Source organism: Oncorhynchus keta, chromosome 37 (assembly GCF_023373465.1).
Source record: "Oncorhynchus keta strain PuntledgeMale-10-30-2019 chromosome 37, Oket_V2, whole genome shotgun sequence".
NCBI lineage: Eukaryota > Metazoa > Chordata > Actinopteri > Salmoniformes > Salmonidae > Oncorhynchus > Oncorhynchus keta.
In genome coordinates this window covers 9,660,088-9,684,713 of record NC_068457.1, presented here as the reverse complement: position 1 = coordinate 9,684,713, position 24,626 = coordinate 9,660,088, and the positions used below count along the sequence as shown (strand labels likewise).

The window sequence follows — 24,626 nt, the reverse complement described above, 5'->3', positions numbered from 1 at the left end:
CACGGCACAAACACGGCACAAACACGGCACAAACACGGCACAAACACGGCACAAACACGGTACAAACATGGTACAAACACGGCACAAACACGGTACAAACATGTTACAAACACGGTACAAACACGGCACAAACACGGCACAAACACGGTACAAACATGGTACAAACACGGCACAAACACGGTACAAACATGTTACAAACACGGTACAAACACGGCACAAACACAGCACAAACACGGTACAAACACGGTACAAACACGGTACAAACACGGCACAAACACGGTACAAACACAGCACAAACACGGTACAAACACGGCACAAACACGGCACAAACACGGTACAAACACGATACAATCACGGCACAAACACGGTACAAACACGATACAAGCACGGCACAAACACGGCACAAACACGGCACACACACGGCACAAACACGGCACAAACACGGCACAAACACGGCACAAACACGGCACAAACACGGTACAAACATGGCACAAACACGGCACAAACACGGTACAAACACGATACGAACACGGCACAAACACGGCACACACACGGCACAAACACGGCACAAACACGGCACACACAAGGCACAAACACGGCACAAACACGGCACAAACACGGCACAAACACGGCACAAACACGGCACAAACACAGCACACACAAGGCACAAACACAGCACAAACACGGAACAAACACGGCACAAACACGGCACAAACACGGCACACACACGGCACAAACACGGCACAAACATGGCACAAACACGGCACACACAAGGCACAAACACGGCACAAACACGGCACAAACACGGTACAAACACGATACAATCACGGCACAAACACGGCACAAACACGGTACAAACACGATACAATCACGGCACAAACATGGCACAAACACGGCACAAACACGGCACAAACACGGCACAAACACGGCACAAACACGGCACAAACACGGCACAACACGGCACAAACACGGCACAAACACGGCACAAACACGGCACAAACACGGCACAAACACAAACATGGTACAAACACGGCACAAACACGGTACAAACATGTTACAAACACGGTACAAACACGGCACAAACACGGCACAAACACGGTACAAACATGGTACAAACACGGCACAAACACGGTACAAACATGTTACAAACACGGTACAAACACGGCACAAACACAGCACAAACACGGTACAAACACGGCAAACAAAAACACGGCACAAACACGGTACAAACACAGCACAAACACGGTACAAACACGGCACAAACACGGTACAAACACAGCACAAACACGGCACAAACACGGCACAAACACAGCACAAACACGGTACAAACACGGCACAAACACGGCACAAACACGGCACAAACACGGCACAAACACGGCACAAACATGGCACAAACACGGCACAAACACGGCACAAACACGGCACAAACACAATACAAACACGGCACAAACACGGCACAAACACGGTACAAACACAGCACAAACACGGCACAAACACGGCAAAACACGGTACGGCACAAACACGGCACAAACACGGTACAAAACACACGGCACAAACACGGCACACACACGGCACAAACACGGCACAAACACGGCACAAACAAGGCACAAACACGGTACGGCAAAACACGGCACAAACACGGCACAAACACGGCACAAACACAGCACAACAAGGCACAAACACAGCACAAACACGGACAAACACGGCACAAACACGGCACAAACACGGCACAAACACGGCACAAACACGGCACAAACACGGCACAAACACGGCACACACAAGGCACAAACACGGCACAAACACGGCACAAACACGGTACAAACACATACAATCACGGCACAAACACGGCACAAACACGGTACAAACACGATACAATCACGGCACAAACATGGCACAAACATCGCACAAACACGGCACAAACACGGCACAAACACGGCACAAACACGGCACAAACACGGCACAAACACGGCACAAACACGGCACAAACACGGCACACAAACACGGCACAAACACGGCACAAACACGGTACAAACACGGCACAAACACGGCACAAACACGGTACAAACATGGCACAAACACGGTACAAACACGGCACAAACACGGCACAAACACGGTACAAACATGGTACAAACACGGCACAAACACGGTACAAACATGTTACAAACACGGTACAAACACGGCACAAACACAGCACAAACACGGTACAAACACGGCACAAACACGGCACAAACACGGCACAAACACGGTACAAACACAGCACAAACACGGTACAAACACGGCACAAACACGGTACAAACACAGCACAAACACGGCACAAACACGGCACAAACACAGCACAAACACGGTACAAACACGGCACAAACACGGCACAAACACGGCACAAACACGGCACAAACACGGCACACGGCACAAACACGGCACAAACACACGGCACAAACACGGCACAAACACGGCACAAACACGGCACACAAACACGGCACAAACACGGCACAAACACGGCACAAACACGGCACAAACACGGCACAAACACGGCACAAACACGGCACAAACACACGGCACAAACACGGCACAAACACGGCACAAACACGGCACAAACACGGCACAAACACGGCACAAACACGGCACAAACACGGCACAAACACGGCACAAACACGGCACAAACACGGCACAAACACACACGGTACAAACACAAACACGGTACAAACACGGCACAAACACGGTACAAACACGATACAAACACGGCACAAACACGGCACAAACACGGTACAAACACGATACAAACACGGCACAAACACGGCACAAACACGGTACAAAACACGATACAATCACGGCACAAACACGGTACAAACACGATACAAACACGGCACAAACACGGCACAAACACGGCACACACACGGCACAAACACGGCACACACACGGCACAAACACGGCACAAACACGGCACAAACACGGTACAAACACGGCACAAACACGGCACAAACACGGCACAAACACGGCACAAACACGGCACAAACACGGCACAAACACAGCACACACACAGCACAAACACGGCACACAAACAAACACGGCACAAACACGGCACACACAAGGCACAAACACGGCACAACACACAAACACGGCACAAACACGGCACACACACGGCACAAACACGGCACACACACGGCACAAACACGGCACAAACACGGTACAAACACAGTACAAACACGATACAATCACGGCACAAACACGGTACAAACACGATACAAACACGGCACAAACACGGTACAAACACGGCACAAACACGGTACAAACACGATACAAACACGGCACAAACACGGCACAAACACGGTACAAACACGATACAAACACGGCACAAACACGGCACAAACACGGTACAAACACGATACAATCACGGCACAAACACGGCACAAACAAACACGGCACAAACACGGCACAAACACGGCACACACACGGCACAAACACGATACAAACACGGCACAAACACGGCACAAACACAGCACAAACACGATACAAACATGGCACAAACACGACACAAACACGGCACAAACACGGCACAAACACGGCACAAACACGGCACAAACACGGCACAAACACAAGGCACAAACACGGCACAAACACGGTACAAACACGGCACAAACACGGTACAAACACGGCACAAACACGGTACAAACACGATACAAACACGGCACAAACACGGCACAAACACGGTACAAACACGATACAAACACGGCACAAACACGGCACAAACACGGTACAAACACGATACAATCACGGCACAAACACGGTACAAACACGATACAAACACGGCACAAACACGGCACAAACACGGCACACACACGGCACAAACACGGCACACACACGGCACAAACACGGCACAAACACGGCACAAACACGGTACAAACACGGCACAAACACGGCACAAACACGGTACAAACACGGCACAAACACGGCACAAACACGGCACAAACACAGCACACACAAGGCACAAACACGGCACACACACGGCACAAACAAGGCACAAACACGGCACAAAAGGCACAAACACGGCACAAACACGGCACAAACACGGCACAAACACGGCACAAACACGGGCACAAACACGGCACAAACACGGCACAAACACAGTACAAACACGGTACAAACACGGCACAAACACGGCAAAACACGATACAAACACACAAACACGGCACAAACACGGCACAAACACGGCACAAACACGGCATACAAACACGGCACAAACACGGCACAAACACGGTACAAACACGGCACAAACACGGTACAAACACGATAAACACGGCACAAACACGGCGGCACAAACACGGCACAAACACGGCACAAACACGGCACAAACACGGCACAAACACGGCACAAACACGGCACAAACACGATACAAACACGGCACAAACACGGCACAAACATGGCACAAACACGGCACAAACACGGCACAAACACGGCACAAACACGGCACAAACACGGCACAAACACGGCACAAACACGGCACAAACACGGCACAAACACGGCACAAACACGGCACAAACACGGCACAAACACGGCACAAAAACACGGCACAAACACGGCACAAACACGGCACAAACACGGTTACAAACACGGCACAAACACGGCACAAACACGGCACAAACACGGTACAAACACGGCACAAACACGGTACAAACACGGCACAAACACGGTACAAACACGGCAAAACACGGCACAAACAAAAACACGGCACAAACACGGCACAAACACGGCACAAAAACACGGCACAAACACGGCACAAACACGGCACAAACACGGCACAAACACGGCACAAACACGGCACAAACACGGCACAAACAAACACGGCACAAACACGGCACAAACACGGCACAAACACGGCACAAACACGGCACAAACACGGCACAAACACGGCACAAACACGGCACAAACACGGCACAAACACGGTACAAACACGGCACAAACACGGCACAAACAAACACGGCACAAACACGGCACAAACACGGCACAAACACGGCACAAACACGGCACAAACACGGTACAAACAAAACACGGCATACAAACACGGCACAAACACGGCACAAACACGGCACAAACACGGCACAAACACGGCACAAACACAAACACAAAACACGGCACAAACACGGCACAAACACGGCACAAACACGGCACAAACACGGCACAAACACGGCACAAACACGGCACAAACACGGCACAAACACGGCACAAACACGGCACAAACACGGCACAAACACGGCACAAACACGGCACAAACACGGTACAAACACGGCACAAACACGGCACAAACACGGCACAAACACAAACACGGCACAAACACGGCACAAACACGGCACAAACACGGCACAAACACGGCACAAACACGGCACAAACACGGCACAAACACGGCACAAACACGGCACAAACACGATACAAACACGGCACAAACACGGTAAAACACGGCACAAACACGGTACAAACACGGTACAAACACGGCACAAACACGGCACAAACACGGTACAAACACGGCACAAACACGGCACAAACACGGTACAAACACGTTACAAACACGGCACAAACACGGCACAAACACGGCACAAACACGGTACAAACACGGTACAAACACGGCACAAACACGGCACAAACACGGCACAACACAAACACACAAACACGGCACAAACACGGCACAAACACGGCACAAACACGGCACAAACACGGCACAAACACGGCACAAACACGGCACAAACACGGCACAAACACGGCACAAACACGGCACAAACACGGCACAAAAACACGGCACAAACACGGCACAAACACAAACACGGCACAAACACGGCACAAACACGGCACAAACACGGTACAAACACGGCACAAACACGGCACAAACACGGCAAACAAACAAACACGGCACAAACACGGCACAAACACGGCACAAACACGGCACAAACACGGCACAAACACGGTACAAACACGGCACAAACACGGCACAAACACGGCACAAACACGGCACAAACACGGCAAACACGGCACAAACACGGCACAAACACGGCACAAACAAACACGATACAAACACGGCACAAACACGGCACAAACACGGCACAAACACGGCACAAACACGGCACAAACACGGCACAAACACGGCACAAACACGGCACAAACACGGCAAACACACAAACACGGCACAAACACGGCACAAACACGGCACAAACACGGCACAAACACGGCACAAACACGGCACAAACACGGTACAAACACGGCACAAACACGGCACAAACACGGCACAAACACGGCACAAACACAACAAACACACGGCACAAACACGGCACAAACAAACACGGTACAAAACACGATACAAACACGGCACAAACACGGCACAAACACGGCACAAACACGGCACAAACAACAAACACGGCACAAACACGGCACAAACACGGCACAAACACGATACAAACACGGCACAAACACGGCACAAACACGGCACAAACACGGCACAAACACGGCACAAACACGGCACAAACACGATACAAAACACGGCACAAACACGGCACAAACACGGCACAAACACGGCACAAACACGGCACAAACACGGCACAAACACAAACACGGCACAAACACGGCACACACACGGCACAAACACGACACACACGGCACAAACACGGCACAAACACGGTACAAACACAGTACAAACACGATACAAACACGGCACAAACACGGTACAAACACGATACAAACACGGCACAAACACGGCACAAACACGGCACAAACACGGTACAAACACGATACAAACACGGCACAAACACGGCACAAACACGGTACAAACACGATACAAACACGGCACAAACACGGCACAAACACGGTACAAACACGATACAATCACGGCACAAACACGGTACAAACACGATACAAACACGGCACAAACACGGCACAAACACGGCACACACACGGCACAAACACGATACAAACACGGCACAAACACGGCACAAACACAGCACAAACACGATACAAACATGGCACAAACACGACACAAACACGGCACAAACACGGCACAAACACGGCACAAACACGGCACAAACACGGCACAAACACAAGGCACAAACACGGCACGAACACGGTACAAACACGGCACAAACACGGCACAAACACGGCACAAACACGGTACAAACACGATACAAACACGGCACAAACACGGCACAAACACGGCACAAACACGATACAAACACGGCACAAACACGGCACAAACACGGTACAAACACGGCACAAACACGGCACAAACACGGCACAAACACGACACAAACACGGCACAAACACGGCACAAACACGGCACACACACGGCACAAACACGGCACAAACACGGCACAAACACGGCACAAACACGGCACAAACACGGTACAAACACGGCACAAACACGGTACAAACACGGTACAAACACAAAACACGGGCACAAACACAGCGGCACAAACACGGCACAAACACGGCACAAACACGGCACAAACACGGCACAAACACGGCACAAACACGGCACAAACACGGCACAAACACGGCACAAACACGGCACAAACACAAACACGGCACAAACACGGCACAAACACAGTACAAACACGATACAATCACGGCACAAACACGGTACAAACACGATACAAACACGGCACAAACACGGCACAAACACGGCACAAACACGGTACAAACACGGCACAAACACGGCACAAACACGGCACAAACACGGCACAAACACGATACAAACACGGCACAAACACGGCACAAACACGGTACAAACACGATACAATCACGGCACAAACACGGCATACAAACACGGCACAAACACGGCACAAACACGGCACAAACACGGCACAAACACGGCACAAACACGGCACAAACACGGCACAAACACAAGCACAAACACGGCACAAACACGGCACAAACACAGGCACAAACACGGCACAAACACGGCACAAACACGGCACAAACACGGCACAAACACAAGGCACAAACACGGCACAAACACGGCACAAACACGGCACAAACACGGCACAAACACGGCACAAACACGGCACAAACACGGCAAACACGGTACAAACACGGCACAAACACGGCACAAACACGTACAAACACGGCACAAACACGGCACAAACACGGCACAAACACGGCACAAACACGGCACAAACACGGCACAAACACGGCACAAACACGGCACAAACACGGCACAAACACGGCACAAACACGGCACAAACACGGCACAAACACGGCACAAACACGGCACAAACACGGCACAAACACGGCACAAACACGGCACAAACACGGCACAAACACGGCACAAACACGGCACAAACACGGCACAAACACGGCACAAACACGGCACAAACACGGCACAAACACGGCACAAACACGGCACAAACACGGCACAAACACGGCACAAACACGGCACAAACACGGCACAAACACGGCACAAACACGGCACAAACACGGCACAAACACGGCACAAAAACACGGCACAAACACGGCACAAACACGGCACAAACACGGCACAAACACGGCAAACAAACACAAAAACACGGCACAAACACGGCACAAACACGGCACAAACACGGCACAAACACGGCACAAACACGGCACAAACACGGCACAAACACGGCACAAACACGGCACAAACACGGCACAAACACGGCACAAACACGGCACAAACACGGCACAAACACGGCACAAACACGGTACAAACACGGCACAAACACGGCACAAACACGGCACAAACACGGCACAAACACGGCACAAACACGGCACAAACACGGTACAAACACGGCATACAAACACGGCACAAACACGGCACAAACACGGCACAAACACGGCACAAACACGGCACAAACACGGCACAAACACGGCACAAACACGGCACAAACACGGCACAAACACGGCACAAACACGATACAAACACGGCACAAACACGGCACAAACACGGCACAAACACGGTACAAACACGGCACAAACACGGCACAAACACGGCACAAACACGGCACAAACACGGCACAAACACGGCACAAACACGGCACAAACACGGCACAAACACGGTACAAACACGGCACAAACACGGTACAAACACGGCACAAACACGGCACAAACACGATACAAACACGGCACAAACACGGCACAAACACGGTACAAACACGAACAAACACGGCACAAACACACGGTACAAACACGGCACAAACACGGCAAAACACGGCACAAACACGGCACAAACACAAACACGGCACAAACACGGCACAAACAAGGCACAAACACGGCACAAACACGGCACAAACACGGCACAAACACGGCACAAACACGGCACAAACACGGCACAAACACGGCACAAACACGGCACAAACACGGCACAAACACGGCACAAACACGGCACAAACACGGCACAAACACGGCACAAACACGGCACAAACACGGCACAAACACGGCACAAACACGGCACAAACACGGCACAAACACACAAACACGGCACAAACACGGCACAAACACGGCACAAACACGGCACAAACACGGCACAAACACGGCACAAACACGGCACAAACACGGCACAAACACGGCACAAACACGGCACAAACACGGCACAAACACGATACAAACACGGCACAAACACGGCACAAACACGGCACAAACACGGCACAAACACGGCACAAACACGGCACAAACACGGCACAAACACGGCACAAACAAACACGATACAAACACGGCACAAACACGGCACAAACACGGCACAAACACGGCACAAACACGGCACAAACACGGTTTGGCAAACACGGCACAAACACGCACAAACACGGCACAAAAACACGGCACAAACACGGCACAAACACGGCACAAACACGGCACAAACACGGCACAAACACGGCACAAACACGGCACAAACACGGCACAAACACGGCACAAACACGGCACAAACACGGCACAAACACGGCACAAACACGGCACAAACACACGGCACAAACACACGGCACAAACACGGCACAAACACGGTACAAACACGGCACAAACACGGCACAAACACGGCACAAACACGGCAAACACGACAAACACACGGCACAAACACGGCACAAACACGGCACAAACACGGCACAAACACGGCACAAACACGGCACAAACACGGCACAAACACGGCACAAACACGGCACAAACACGGCACAAACACGGCACAACACGCAAACACGATACAAACACGGCACAAACACGGTACAAACACGGTACAAACACGCACAAAACACGGCACAAACACGGCACAAACACGGCACAAACACGATACAAACACGGCACAAACACGGCACAAACACGGCACAAACACGGCACAAACACGGCACAAACACGGCACAAACACGGCACAAACACGGCACAAACACGGCAAAACACGGCACAAACACGGCACAAACACGGCACAAACACGGCACAAACACGGTACAAACAAGGCACAAACACGGCACAAACACGGCACAAACACGGCACAAACACGGCACAAACAAGGCACAAACACGGCAAACACGGTAACAAACAAACACGGCACAAACACGGCACAAACACGGCACAAACACGATACAAACACGGCACAAACACGGCACAAACACGGTACAAACACGATACAATCACGGCACAAACACGGTACAAACACGATACAAACACGGCACAAACACGGCACAAACACGGCACACACACGGTACAAACACATACAAACACGGCACAAACACGGCACAAACACGGCACACACACGGCACAAACACGGCACACACACGGCACAAACACGGCACAAACACGGCACAAACACGGTACAAACACGGCACAAACACGGCACAAACACGGTACAAACACGGCACAAACACGGCACAAACACGGCACAAACACAGCACACACAAGGCACAAACACGGCACAAACACGGCACAAACACGGCACAACAAGGCACAAACACGGCACAACAAGGCACAAACACGGCACAAACACGGCACACACACGGCACAAACACGGCACACACACGGCACAAACACGGCACAAACACGGTACAAACACAGTACAAACACGATACAAACACGGCACAAACACGGTACAAACACGATACAAACACGGCACAAGCACGGCACACGCACGGCACAAACACGGCACAAACACGGCACAAACACGGCACAAACACGGCACACACAAGGCACAAACACGGCACAAACACGGCACACACAAGGCACAAACACGGCACAAACACGGCACACACACGGCACAAACACGGCACAAACACGGCACAAACACGGCACAAACACGGCACAAACACGGCACAAACACGATACAAACACGGCACAAACACGGCACAAACTTGGCACAAACACGGCACAAACACGGCACAAACACGGCACAAACACAATACAAACACGGCACAAACACGGCACAAACACGGTACAAACACAGCACAAACACGGCACAAACACGGCACAAACACGATACAAAGACGGCACAAACACGGCACAAACACGGTACAAACACGGCACAAACACGATACAAACACAGCACAAACACAGCACAAACACGGCACAAACACGGCACAAACACGGCACAAACACGGCACAAACACGGCACAAACACGATACAAACACGGCACAAACACGGCACAAACACAGCACAAACACGATACAAACATGGCACAAACACGGCACAAACACGGTACAAACACGGCACAAACACGGCACAAACACGGCACAAACACGGCACACACACGGCACAAACACGGCACAAACACGGCACAAACACGGTACAAACACGGCACAAACACGGCACAAACACGGCACAAACACGGCACAAACACGGCACAAACACGGCACAAACACAGCACACACAAGGCACAAACACGGCACACACACGGCACAAACACGGCACAAACACGGCACACACAAGGCACAAACACGGCACACACAAGGCACAAACACGGCACAAACACGGCACACACAAACACGGCACAAACACGGCACACACGGCACAAACACGGCACAAACACGGTACAAACACAGTACAAACACGGCACAAACACGGCACAAACACGGTACAAACACGGCACAAACACGGCACAAACACGGCACACACACGGCACAAACACGGCACAAACACGGCACAAACACGGCACAAACACGGCACACACAAGGCACAAACACGGCACAAACACGGCACAAACACAAGGCACAAACACGGCACAAACACGGCACACACGGCACAAACACGGCACAAACACGGTACAAACACGGCACAAACACGGCAAAAACACGGCACAAACACGGTACAAACACGGCACAAACACGGCACAAACACGATACAAACACGGCACAAACACGGCACAAACACGGCGAAAACACGGCACAAACACGGCACAAACACGGCACAAACACGGTACAAACACGATACAAACACGGCACAAACACGGCACAAACACGGCACACACACGGCACAAACACGGCACACGGCACAAACACGGCACAAACAATCGGCACAAACACGGCACACACACGGCAAAACACGGTACAAACACGGCACAAACACGGCACAAACACGGCACAAACACGATACAACACGGCACAAACACGGCACGAACACGGCACACACACGGCACAAACACGGCACAAACACGGCACACACAAGGCACAAACACGGTACAAACACGGCACAAACACGGCACAAACACGGCACAAACACGGCACAAACACAGCACACACAAGGCACAAACACGGCACAAACACGGAACAAACACGGCACAAACACGGCACACACACGGCACAAACACGGTACAAACACGGCACAAACACGGCACAAACACGGCACAAACACAGCACACACAAGGCACAAACACGGCACACACACGGCACAAACACGGCACAAACACGGCACACACAAGGCACAAACACGGCACACACAAGGCACAAACACGGCACAAACACGGCACACACACGGCACAAACACGGCACACACACGGCACAAACACGGCACAAACACGGTACAAACACAGTACAAACACGATACAATCACGGCACAAACACGGTACAAACACGATACAAACACGGCACAAGCACGGCACACGCACGGCACAAACACGGCACAAACACGGCACAAACACGGCACAAACACGGCACAAACACGGCACACACAAGGCACAAACACGGCACAAACACGGCACACACAAGGCACAAACACGGCACAAACACGGCACACACACGGCACAAACACGGCACAAACACGGTACAAACACGGCACAAACACAGCAAAACACGGTACAAACACGGTACAAACACGGCACAAACACGGCACAAACACGATACAAACACGGCACAAACACGGCACAAACACGGCACAAACACGGTACAAACACGATACAATCACGGCACAAACACGGTACGAACACGATACGAACACGGCACAAACACGGCACAAACACGGCACACACACGGCACAAACACGGCACAAACACGGCACACACAAGGCACAAACACGGTACAAACACGGCACAAACACGGCACAAACACGGCACAAACACAGCACACACAAGGCACAAACACGGCACTAACACGGAACAAACACGGCACAAACACGGCACAAACACGGCACACACACGGCACAAACACGGCACAAACATGGCACAAACACGGCACACACAAGGCACAAACACGGCACAAACACGGCACAAACACGGCACAAACACGGTACAATCACGGCACAAACACGGCACAAACACGGTACAAACACGATACAATCACGGCACAAACATGGCACAAACACGGCACAAACACGGTACAAACACGGCACAAACACGGCACAAACACAGCACAAACACGGCACCAACACGGCACAAACACGGCACAAACACGGCACAAACACGGCACAAACACGGCACAAACACGGCACAAACACGGCACAAACACGGCACAAACACAAGGCACAAACACAGCACAAACACAAGGCACAAACACGGCACAAACACAGCACAAACACAGCACAAACACAGCACAAACACAGCACAAACACAAGGCACAAACACAGCACAAACACAGCACAAACACAGCACAAACACAGCACAAACACAGCACAAACACAGCACAAACACAAGGCACAAACACAAGGCACAAACACAGCACAAACACAGCACAAACACAGCACAAACACAGCACAAACACAAGGCACAAACACAGCACAAACACAAGGCACAAACACAGCACAAACACAGCACAAACACGGCACAAACACAAGGCACAAACACAGCACAAACACAGCACAAACACAGCACAAACCCAGCACAAACACAGCACAAACACAGCACAAACACAGCACAAACACAAGGCACAAACACAGCACAAACACGGCCCAAACACAAGGCACAAACACAAGGCACAAACACAGCACAAACACAGCACAAACACAGCACAAACACAGCACAAACACGGCACAAACACGGCACAAACACGGCACAAACACAAGGCACAAACACAGCACAAACACAAGGCACAAACACGGCACAAACACAGCACAAACACGGCACAAACACGGCACAAACACAAGGCACAAACACAGCACAAACACAAGGCACAAACACAGCACAAACACAGCACAAACACGGCACAAACACAAGGCACAAACAAGGCACAAACACAGCACAAACACAAGGCACAAACACAGCACAAACACAAGGCACAAACACAGCACAAACACAGCACAAATACGGCACAAAGACGGCACAAACACGGCACAAACACAAGGCACAAACACGGCACAAACACGGCACAAACACGGCACAAACACGGCACACACACGGCACAAACACGGCACAAACACGGCACAAACACGGCACAAACACAAGGCACAAACACGGCACAAACACGGCACAAACACGGCACAAACACACGGCACAAACACGGCACAAACACGGCACAAACACGGCACAAACACGGCACAAACACAAGGCACAAACACGGCACAAACACGGCACAAACACGGCACAAACACAAGGCACAAACACGGCACAAACACGGCACAAACACGGCACAGAGGCACTTCCCAACATTCTTCTCATTCTACTCAACTCCAGTCTTAACAGACACAACCAACTTATTTTTGAAATGGTTCAGTGCTGAATCAAGTCTCTGGCGTGAGAGGTCTCTGGGATTCACAAACCCTGGTTTTAATGAAGTAAAAACAACACCCACACAACCATCGCTAGCTTCCCGTGCAAATGTGGAGATGATTACAAGTGAGAAAAGCAGAGGGGGTTTGGCTTTCTATCAAATAAATCATGTTCCCCCCCCCCCCCCTTCCTCTTCTTCTTGTCCACACATATTTCTAGGTGATTAGTGACGATGTACGCTCACAACCACAACTATGTCGCATTTACAGTTGATACAAGATAGGTCAACAACAAAAAAAGACTTGCACCCTTAAATCAGAACCTGCTTGATATTGACAACCGGTCAAGCTTACACAGTATATTTTAGAAGAAAGATATACTGTAGATATTGCAGGTTAAGTGATGCAGGTGTACACCTTACAAACCCTCCATGAATGAATAATCTAGTGCTAGTAGCCTACTCAAAGGCTTTCTACATGCCCTGGCAGACAAAATATAGAATAAAATTCCTTTACATAAATACAATTTAACCACATGAAATGACATGCAAATGAAGTATGCATAATGTTATACCCAGTGAATAAGTTGGTTCTACAGCCTCGAAACCTTCCTTTTAGAGTGAACAAAACACTTTCACAATACCATTTTTTGGTGGTTTTACGTAACAGCCTATGATTGAATAATCATTTCTCGGGGGTCTTTGATCTCATAAAGGGGAGGCAACTTTAAATGTTGTGCCCCGATTTAAGGTTTCAAAGCAAAAGAATGACAGAGGACCGTTTTTTTTTTTTTTTCGGCACGAGTCAAGTATCATTACACATCAAAAGTGCAGGCCTTACATTAAAGCTAATCATTAAATAAAGGAAAAATACCTCATTATTGGGAGCCAAATACATATTATGAATCTCTCTTGCTCACGGAGCTGAGCGCTAGGAAATACTTATTAGCCATGGGGGGGGGGATTATTGCTATGTTCACCAGCCTCACCACTTTCTGCATTATCAGCCAGGTTTACTCCACTGACATCCATAGAAGATGTCTGAAATGAATTCCTTTGAGTACAATATGTATATACGCTTTACAAGCAGATGACACTGTCCCTATCTCAACAACAAAAAGAGAGACACCGACTGACTTTACGAGATGGGCGGTTCAGTTTAATAAAGTTACTTTTCCGGTCCGTCTCTGTCAAAAAGGACATCCATCTCTTCAGCTATAACAACGTTATTCCATAATTGGTCAGTGTTATAGGTCCCCAGCTACACTTTATCATACAGAACAATGTGCTCTGAAGACTTGTTTTATTGAAGCATGTATGTATTAGATAGCCAATTCAACCTAACGAATCGGTGATGATTACGTGATATTATCAACACTGGCATATGTCCATGGAATGAAATGATCCTCCCAAAAAGTGCTTTTATCTCAACAGTGTTTGTTATATTCTTTCCTTTTCCTTGAGATATTACACTATTTAATTACTTTTAAGATCATTAAGGAGTGATTTTAAGTATAATTTGCAGTTCGTGAACTGTTTAAAAAAATGACACTTAATATAATTAACTGCTAGGTTAGGCCTAATCCCAGTAGGATAGGAGTGAATGCTTGCTTTAAGGAATTATATATACGTAAATTCGATCCAACAAAAAGGTTTGGGCTGCAAAGGTTTGGCTCCCTCAATGGCATAATTATCTATTTCCAGAGTGTGCAGTGTAAAAAACTGTGTTAAGTCCATTGACTCAGGGTCTTATTCACCATGCATAACCATATACCTACCATGTACTAACCTCGTAAATGAATTGCCAATGGCCTCTTCAGAGCCAGCGCTAAACGTTGTACCGGGGGTTAGAGAGGCCATACGAACATCTGAGCTTCAATCATTCTAGCTATTAACAATACCCTGTTTACTATAATTCAGGCTGCGTACAAATCATAGCTTGACATCAGGAAGGAGGGCAAGCAGACAATGAGTCTTGCGAGAGTTAAATGACTACATGAACCGTACTTTGAATTACATCGTCCTTTTTTTTCTGTCTGGTGGTGAAGTATCTAATTAAAATAGAGATATTTTCCTGTCAAGAATAGTGGGGACCATGTTTAATTAAGTCAAGAGGACAGTAACATATTAGTGACATGAAAGTCTAGGCAGTCATCCACCATTCGCATGATGCCTTTCATAAAAAATGCATGTGCCCATCTCGAAAGGATCACTATAATTTGTGAAGGAGCATTGTGCACCATTGAAATGAATATCCCTGGTAAAGTTTTGTACAGAAAACCCTGAAGGAGATCACTAGCTTTCAGAAACCTGGCTACTATAGCCTAATCACCCTGCATGAATACGGGATCATGTGGTTAACCGTTTCATTGATAAGGTTAAAGAAGTGTCACTTTGTTTTGGCCAATATTTTAATCACCCCGGAATCATCCCATCCTCCTATCCTATGGCACCGGAGATTATCATCGTCGTCGGACAAAACTGACCAGCAATTTAAATAGATATGATTACACCTACACCGGCATGCTGGGGCCTGGCACGAATTAAAGTCCCCTAGAAATGTGTAATGAGTGATGTTCCCTGTACCCAGCTGAGGCCCTGCAGATACAGCCATGATCCAGCATTCTAATCACCCGTCAGCCAAAGCCACTGTTGCTTTGCATTAGAATCTGTGTTTGTGCATATCAAAGATTCCACAAACGCGTTGGCAAAACACATAATCACTTTCCCCTCAGAGAGAGAGAGAGAGGGAGAGAGAGAGAGAGAGAGAGAGAGAGAGAGAGAGAGAGAGAGAGAGAGAGAGAGAGAGAGAGATGGATTTTTTTTATAAAGGGGTGAAAGTATGGATAAACAGTGCAGACTGATTTGCAAGGAAAGAGAAACAAACAAAAAGAAAGGAAGTCTTGGTAGAGAAACTCCCTGAAAACTATCAATGTGTAACATTGCCTCAACAAACAGTGTGCCTCCTCTATGTCGAGCATTGGTTTGCTATGGTATGAGAGTGCATTGACGGACTGGGAGAGGAGGGGTCCAACTCACCATATCCCAAGACCAACATAGTCTAAATAGCGTACTTTCATACAACACCTGCTTTTCCCGACATGCCTACTCCTTTCCATACCACGTCAACTATGCTGCCTGGGTGTGAACAGGGGCATCAAATAATACATGCAAAATAATAAAAGTCTATGCAGGGGCCTTTGCTCCACACAACGCCCAACCCCCTCCGATTTTGGAGAGCATTGTTGTCTTTGTGCCCTTTTACAGCTCTCCTGCCTCCTCCCCACTCTGCATCTGCTGCATTCATCAGAGTAGGGAATTCAGGCAGGGCAGGCTTGGACCTCTAGCACTCCCTCAACTGAGAGTGATGGTATTCAGTCGGCTTGTCCTGATCCTTCACCTTGGAAATCAATGCATGAGATCATGTTGAAATATGTCAGAATTGTATGCTATTGGTAAATAATGTATTGTGGTCCATGCACACAACACATTTACAGTTGAATTTTCAGGTCGGTGAAGTTGCCTGTGTTTACAGCCCTTTCGAATAAATCGAGTATTGTACATCATTGGTCAGAAATGCATGTGTGTCAGCATCTTTGTCGCAGATGGTGTAGCCTTTCATGATATGCAACACATTTAAAAAGTTGAGAACTCCTTGGCTTGCCACCATTCTCAGCAGTGCATTGGAGCACACACTTCACGAGAGACTCTGCCCTTCAATAAGGATGTAGGTCTGGTTGGGTGATTTTCTTTTATTATTATTATCATCCTTTTTTTTGTCTGTTTGTGTCCCACCACTGGCACACTGGTGCACCACCTGCTCTGGGTCTCTTTCTGCTTGGGCCAGACTGAACAGCTAACAGCTGGCTGCTCTTCTGACACTCTGATTGGCTAATCCCTACTGGTCACTTGTGCTTCTCCTGCCTGCCTGCCTGCCTGCCTGCCTGTGAACTTTCTCTCTCCCAGTGCCAGGTCTGGGCCTTCTTCACAGGGGCCGTCCTTCATACGCCCTGAGAATGATATGGGCAGCATATGGGGCTATGTAAATAATTTAACGAGGTCAAAAGTCTGAGCTCTCCCTCTACCTCTCTTACCCTGGATATATCCTGGATCCTACATCAACCTCCTCTTATTTTATGTATTTTTTGCTATGTGTTTACTAAATGTTTTGGAAATAAACTAAACGTTTTGGAATTAAGTTGCATATCCTTTGTTCAGAGTTAATTCTACTGAAAATACCTTTTTTTTCAGTTCAGTGGTACACGCTTCTATTTTATTTTCCGTTTCATCTGAGAACTTGGGAATGCCAAGGGCCATAAAGTTTCCCTATATAATATGTCAGCGAGGTACAGTATGTGTTGAGCCAATGACAACATGAAGTAATGTAACCATAGTGAGACTTGGGAGATATCAATGGAAGCAATTGCACACCCTGAAGGCTAAATCTACACTTAATGTCCGAGTCTATACCTAAAACCAGTGATGAGTCATCAGAGTTCATATGTTCCAAACACACCACCAATCTGGCCAAAACATACGGCAATATGCCATTATTAAGAGTTACTGTAACAGCATGTTGTCATTAGGTGTTTTTTTTCCTCCCAAACATTCGACAAGCTTGGTTAAGTATTTCCAAATGAAGTTTTTAAAAGGAAACTGTTCTTTACTTCAAAATGATTGACTGGGGGAGAAACAAATAACAGTACAACGTCATGATCTTAACGTAATGATCTTAACGTACTGATCTTAACGTAATGATCTTAATGTAACCGAACAACCTCCTAACGTCATGATCTTCCTTATTGTGGTGCAGAAGGGGACTAGAATGTGTCAAATACTTTCCACCTGGAGTGTTCTTATCCTCCTTTAAGGCGTCTTCTCCTGACCTCTGATCTCTGTGGAAGCGTCGCATTCTTAATCGTCCCAACAGTTAACAGTACGTGGTTCAATTCAATGGGCTAATCATTTAAGACCTCCCCTTTTATCTGTGAGACAGCACCGAGCGATCAGATGACATCAGGATCAATATGAAAATTGGAATATGCAAAGCATGCTCTGCGTTTGGCATTGCTCAACCTTTTCCCCCTTTCATCTTCTTAGCCTTTTGATGTTGCTTTGAATCTGCGTGTGCAGTGTGAGCGGTTAATAGCTGTAAGTATCTTTACGCGAAAGTACTTTTACAGTAGCTGGCGTCCACTTTTCATTTCAGTGACTGAATTTGTTTCTGTGCTTTTTTTTCTCTCTCTTGGCCATGTGACTGTCATTAAACAGCCATTAAGTCTATTGAATGTTATAAAAGTATTGAAAATAATTATAAAAAAAATAATGAATTATTGTGTGACTCAGTGTGTTGAAAGTTGGATTCATACGAGGCAAACTCCCAATTTTGGGGGAATGTGGGTCTTTTACTTTCAGACAACTCCTTTTCTGAGTGACAGGTGTAGTTATGTGGCACTGCTACAAAAGCACGAGAAAAAAAGATGAAACATAAGGCCTTTGTGTTCTGTAATTTGGCTACTTTTATTCGAGCATGGTCATTTCCAAGAGAAATTACAAATGAAAAATTCAATAATACTTTTACAAAGACATTTCAGGAAAGATTTTCTTCAGTCATGGTATCATACATTGTATCTTAACAGTCCCTCTTCATTTTTTTTTAGCAAAAAAAAAAAAAAAAAAAATGAAGAAAGTGGAATTTTTTTAGTTAAAAATACAGTGTTTTCACAATATTGTATAAAAGTTCCCAAATTTGGAATTTCCAGTAATTGGAAAATAAAGGAAATAAAACAAATAATATAGTTGAAAATTTGCATTTCACAATTAATGTTTCAAAACACAATAAATGCTCTCTTTACGTAAAATTTGCCCCAATGATCAACGCCAAGTTCATTTTTACTAAAATATATCTATATATTGAAGAACTATAATACTGTACACTACAGTATGAAATAAATAAAATTAGGAAATATAAAATGGGCCACATAAATAAAATGTTATTCAACCTACAAACAAAATGAATGCAATTTTGTTGTTTCAAAAAAATAGTTTGGTGTAATACTGACAAAAGTTAATGAAATAAACCTGAAAATTGCACAGACATATGTAAACTAAGGAGCTGCTGCCTAGTGTCCTAATACTGACATGGGTGCTTGAAAGAGCAAGGTGAGCTATCTCTTAATACCGAAGCTGGTGAAGAGGTAACATGTGTCACCCTCCTTTCACACAATTACAAGGATGGCACTTGCAGAAACACACAGATTAAAAGGTTTGCATATAAGGCTTTTTCTTATCAAAAACACCTTACAAAGGCTTTCTCCTTCATTGTTCACACGATCCTTCCATCTACTGTACTGTACTGCCAAACCGTTTCCCCATCCACTTCAAGGTCTCTTTAAGACTTCAGTATCTTAAAAATCAAACAGGTAATATCTGTTAAGATCCTTCACAGAGAAATTCTGAGGCCTAAAACTGTGTGGCTAGCTGGCCTGACGACAGGGCAAAAACTATAGACAACATATTAAGTGAAAGATAAGTAATACAACCGATGGACTGTAGCGTGGACACTACTGCTTTTTTCAACACTGTATAAATATATACATAGGCAATACTTTTTTATTATTTTTTTGTAGTGATTATAGAAGCGAAGTGCAATTTGTACAAGTCACTAGTTTGTGCTATAAAGACTATGGGACACAGAGATTTTAGGATGTTAGCACCACACATATTTTTAGGCCTTAATACTGTACAATTTTTTAAAAATGGATTCATTTATTCATTTTTCATTTTTGCATAATGCAGCCTCTTCTTACACAATTCCCCCCACCCACCCCAAAATCAAACTTCAAATCAATGTCTCCTTCGGGCAGACATATACAACCACCACCCCTTGAGTCCTTCAATAAAAAGCTTCCTAGAAGCTTCAGGCACGTGCATGTACAGCTTCAACACAGCAGCGTCAAAAACCAAGCAGGTAACAATACTGAACAGAAAAGTAAGATGGGAAGCTTTTTAAATGCAGTAGTTTACATGCCATCCTCCATGTTGTCCTCGTGATCCGATTTGGTTTCTGTTTTCCCGTCAAAAGAACTATCGTCCATCGAGTGCTCGCCGTTCTCCTCCTCATCCCTCAACGTGTCTGGATCTGTGTCCATGCTCTTGTTCTCGCTCTCCTCTTCCTCCTCCTCAAAGTCCTCTTCCCTACGTCCTATTTTCGCGTACGTTCCTTCAACTTCCTTTTGGCGATCTCTCATGCCTCCGTTCATCCCGCCCTCCCTCAGAATGCCCTCGCGGTCCTCCAGGTCGGGGTAGCCCTGAGGAGTCATGCCCTGTAAGTAAGCCCGGCTCAATAGTAGCTCTGTGGGCTCTAGGTGGCCCTTCTCCCGGGCCTCTCTCTCAGCCGCCTCCCTCTCCTCGGCCTCCCTCTTGCAGTAAGAGTAGCGGTGGTTCATGTGCTGGGAGTAGGAGCCGGAGTGAGAGAAGCGCTTCCCGCACTTGTCACACTGGTACGGTTTCTCGCCGGAGTGCAGTCGTGAATGTTCTATAAGGTGGTGCTTGTGTTTGAATGCCTTCTTGCAGATTTGACACTGGTGTGGCCGTTTACCTGAGGAGACACAAAAGGGAGAGGAAAGCAGACATGAGTTTCCCAGCTCACTACTTTGTTACTACATTTCACACAATTATAAACATCAAGAGGAGAACAAACACAAACTAAAAGTACATTCCGATGATTCGAATGGTACGAAGCAACTTGAACTATCATTACAATTTCCATGCCAGCTGTGTCGTAACTTATTTGTTTATTCCAAATGAGGGGATAAACAGCTTAAATAAACCACAGGGTCTGTCATGTGTTTACATTATGAAGTTCCCTCCTATCGCTAAAGCACGGGAGGAACAGAATCACAAACACCTATTTTTCGGCGTAAGTGCCACACTGATGGATGCAACATAAATAAACCACCGCAAACTAAACAAACAGAAAGCTGTGACAAATAAGTCAACAAATAGGAGATGAAAATTGACTCCTATGGCTACCCTGATAATCTCAGAAGAATAATTGTAGTTTCTAGACGCCTCTGTCCCTCAATTATATTGGGACTCATATCTACTCACCATGTAAGATGGGATACCCTGAATGCAAAAGTGTGAGACGAGAAACTCGAGTCGCCCTACATTGATGGAGTGTCATTTCATTACATCATGCTACCAAATGATCTGGCTAAATAAAAACTCCCCCACAGCAGCCAGCAATGGTGGCTGGTCATGGTGTATATCATGGGGTGGGGAGTCGGGACAGTTGCAACCCCTTTTTGAATTTACTACACCTCAGCAAATCCGGAAATATAACAGTCTATCTGACACAAATCATAAGACAGAGTTTCTCCTTTGGCATTTCAATCAGCTCGTGCCGTCCAAAACACATCTGGCCAATTCCTAGCCACAAACAGCCGTGGAATGCCTTTGACACTTTCCATAACTGCCGTTCTTGCAACACACACCTAATACCACAACCAGATCAACTGCAGGCTACATCAAGCATGTTCTGCTGCGTGCATGCACAGAGTCATGTGTGCGAGGAACGACGCAACTTTTAGTGAAAGAGTTTCATTGTGGGAAGTGCAATTATTTTATTTATTTTCTAAATAAAAAAAATGGCATCAACACACACATTTTCAGTGGGTTAAACCGATCGATCACTGATTAGGGTGATGAGTCAACAAAGGACCGTTTAGGTCAAGTGATACTGTCAGCAGTCTGTCTCTGTCTCTTTACTAGTTATATGTGGGTGCGCCGAGTGTGTTTTGCACATCATAATAGCGTTCATAAAGTAGCATGTGATGGATATAATTAGGAACGGCCAAGGATGACATTTACTTCAGACAGTGCCCTCATGCATTATGCAAAGAAATGACGCAACATTTAGTTCGGGAACTTTCTATCCCATTTTGATTTGCGCTCATACACGCAGAGAAAAGGTATTTCTGGCATAACCCCGATAACGTCACGTCTTTGCACGACATATTTGAGCGAGTACATCTCCTCGCCCCTGTCAATGAAGAAACAAGTTAGGTCTGGATTTTACACACAACTGAAGAAAAAAGAACAAAGCGAGAAAGAAGTGGGGAATGAACCAAAATGAAACAATTGAAAGGGTTTAGTCACACAACACATTAGAAATGAAAGCAACGGGGTAAAATAAGTGTTCCGGAACAGTATATACCTGTGTGTTCATATTTGTGTCTTAGGAGGGAACTGCTCTTCTGGAATGTTTTGTCGCACAAGTCACACGCGTACATACCACTTTCTGTCTTCTTAATCTTCTTCCGGGACAGACAGGAGTCTGAATCGGTCATGTCATCCAGTCCTGACATGTAATCGGCTGTTCCGTCGAGCAGCTCCCCCTAGAAAAGAACACGTTTATCAATCCACACATGTCACCTAAACACAGGTACCGTGCCTCCTGATGTTTGCCTGCATGAAAGACAGAGTGGAACTTCCTGTTTGGCCTAGTTGCAAACACCATTACA

At 47.2% G+C, this 24,626-nt stretch overlaps 1 protein-coding gene across 5 annotated transcripts in view; it reads right to left on the bottom strand.

The window, feature by feature from the left end:
- Nucleotides 1-20,598: 20,598 nt before the first annotated feature.
- LOC118369976 (zinc finger E-box-binding homeobox 2) overlaps nt 20,599-24,626 on the bottom strand; it is a 78,364-nt gene continuing 74,336 nt past the window's right edge. For 3 of the 5 annotated variants that reach the window (XM_052499084.1, XM_052499082.1, XM_052499083.1), the window contains exons 9-10: nt 24,320-24,500; nt 20,599-22,699 (exon numbers count right to left, since the gene is read on the bottom strand). In XM_052499084.1, the coding sequence (XP_052355044.1) occupies nt 22,122-22,699; nt 24,320-24,500 (759 nt within the window). In that variant the 3' untranslated portion in view covers nt 20,599-22,121. The remainder of the gene's footprint in view (nt 22,700-24,319; nt 24,501-24,626) is intronic. The other 2 variants (XM_052499086.1, XM_052499085.1) reach the window with 1 other exon arrangement.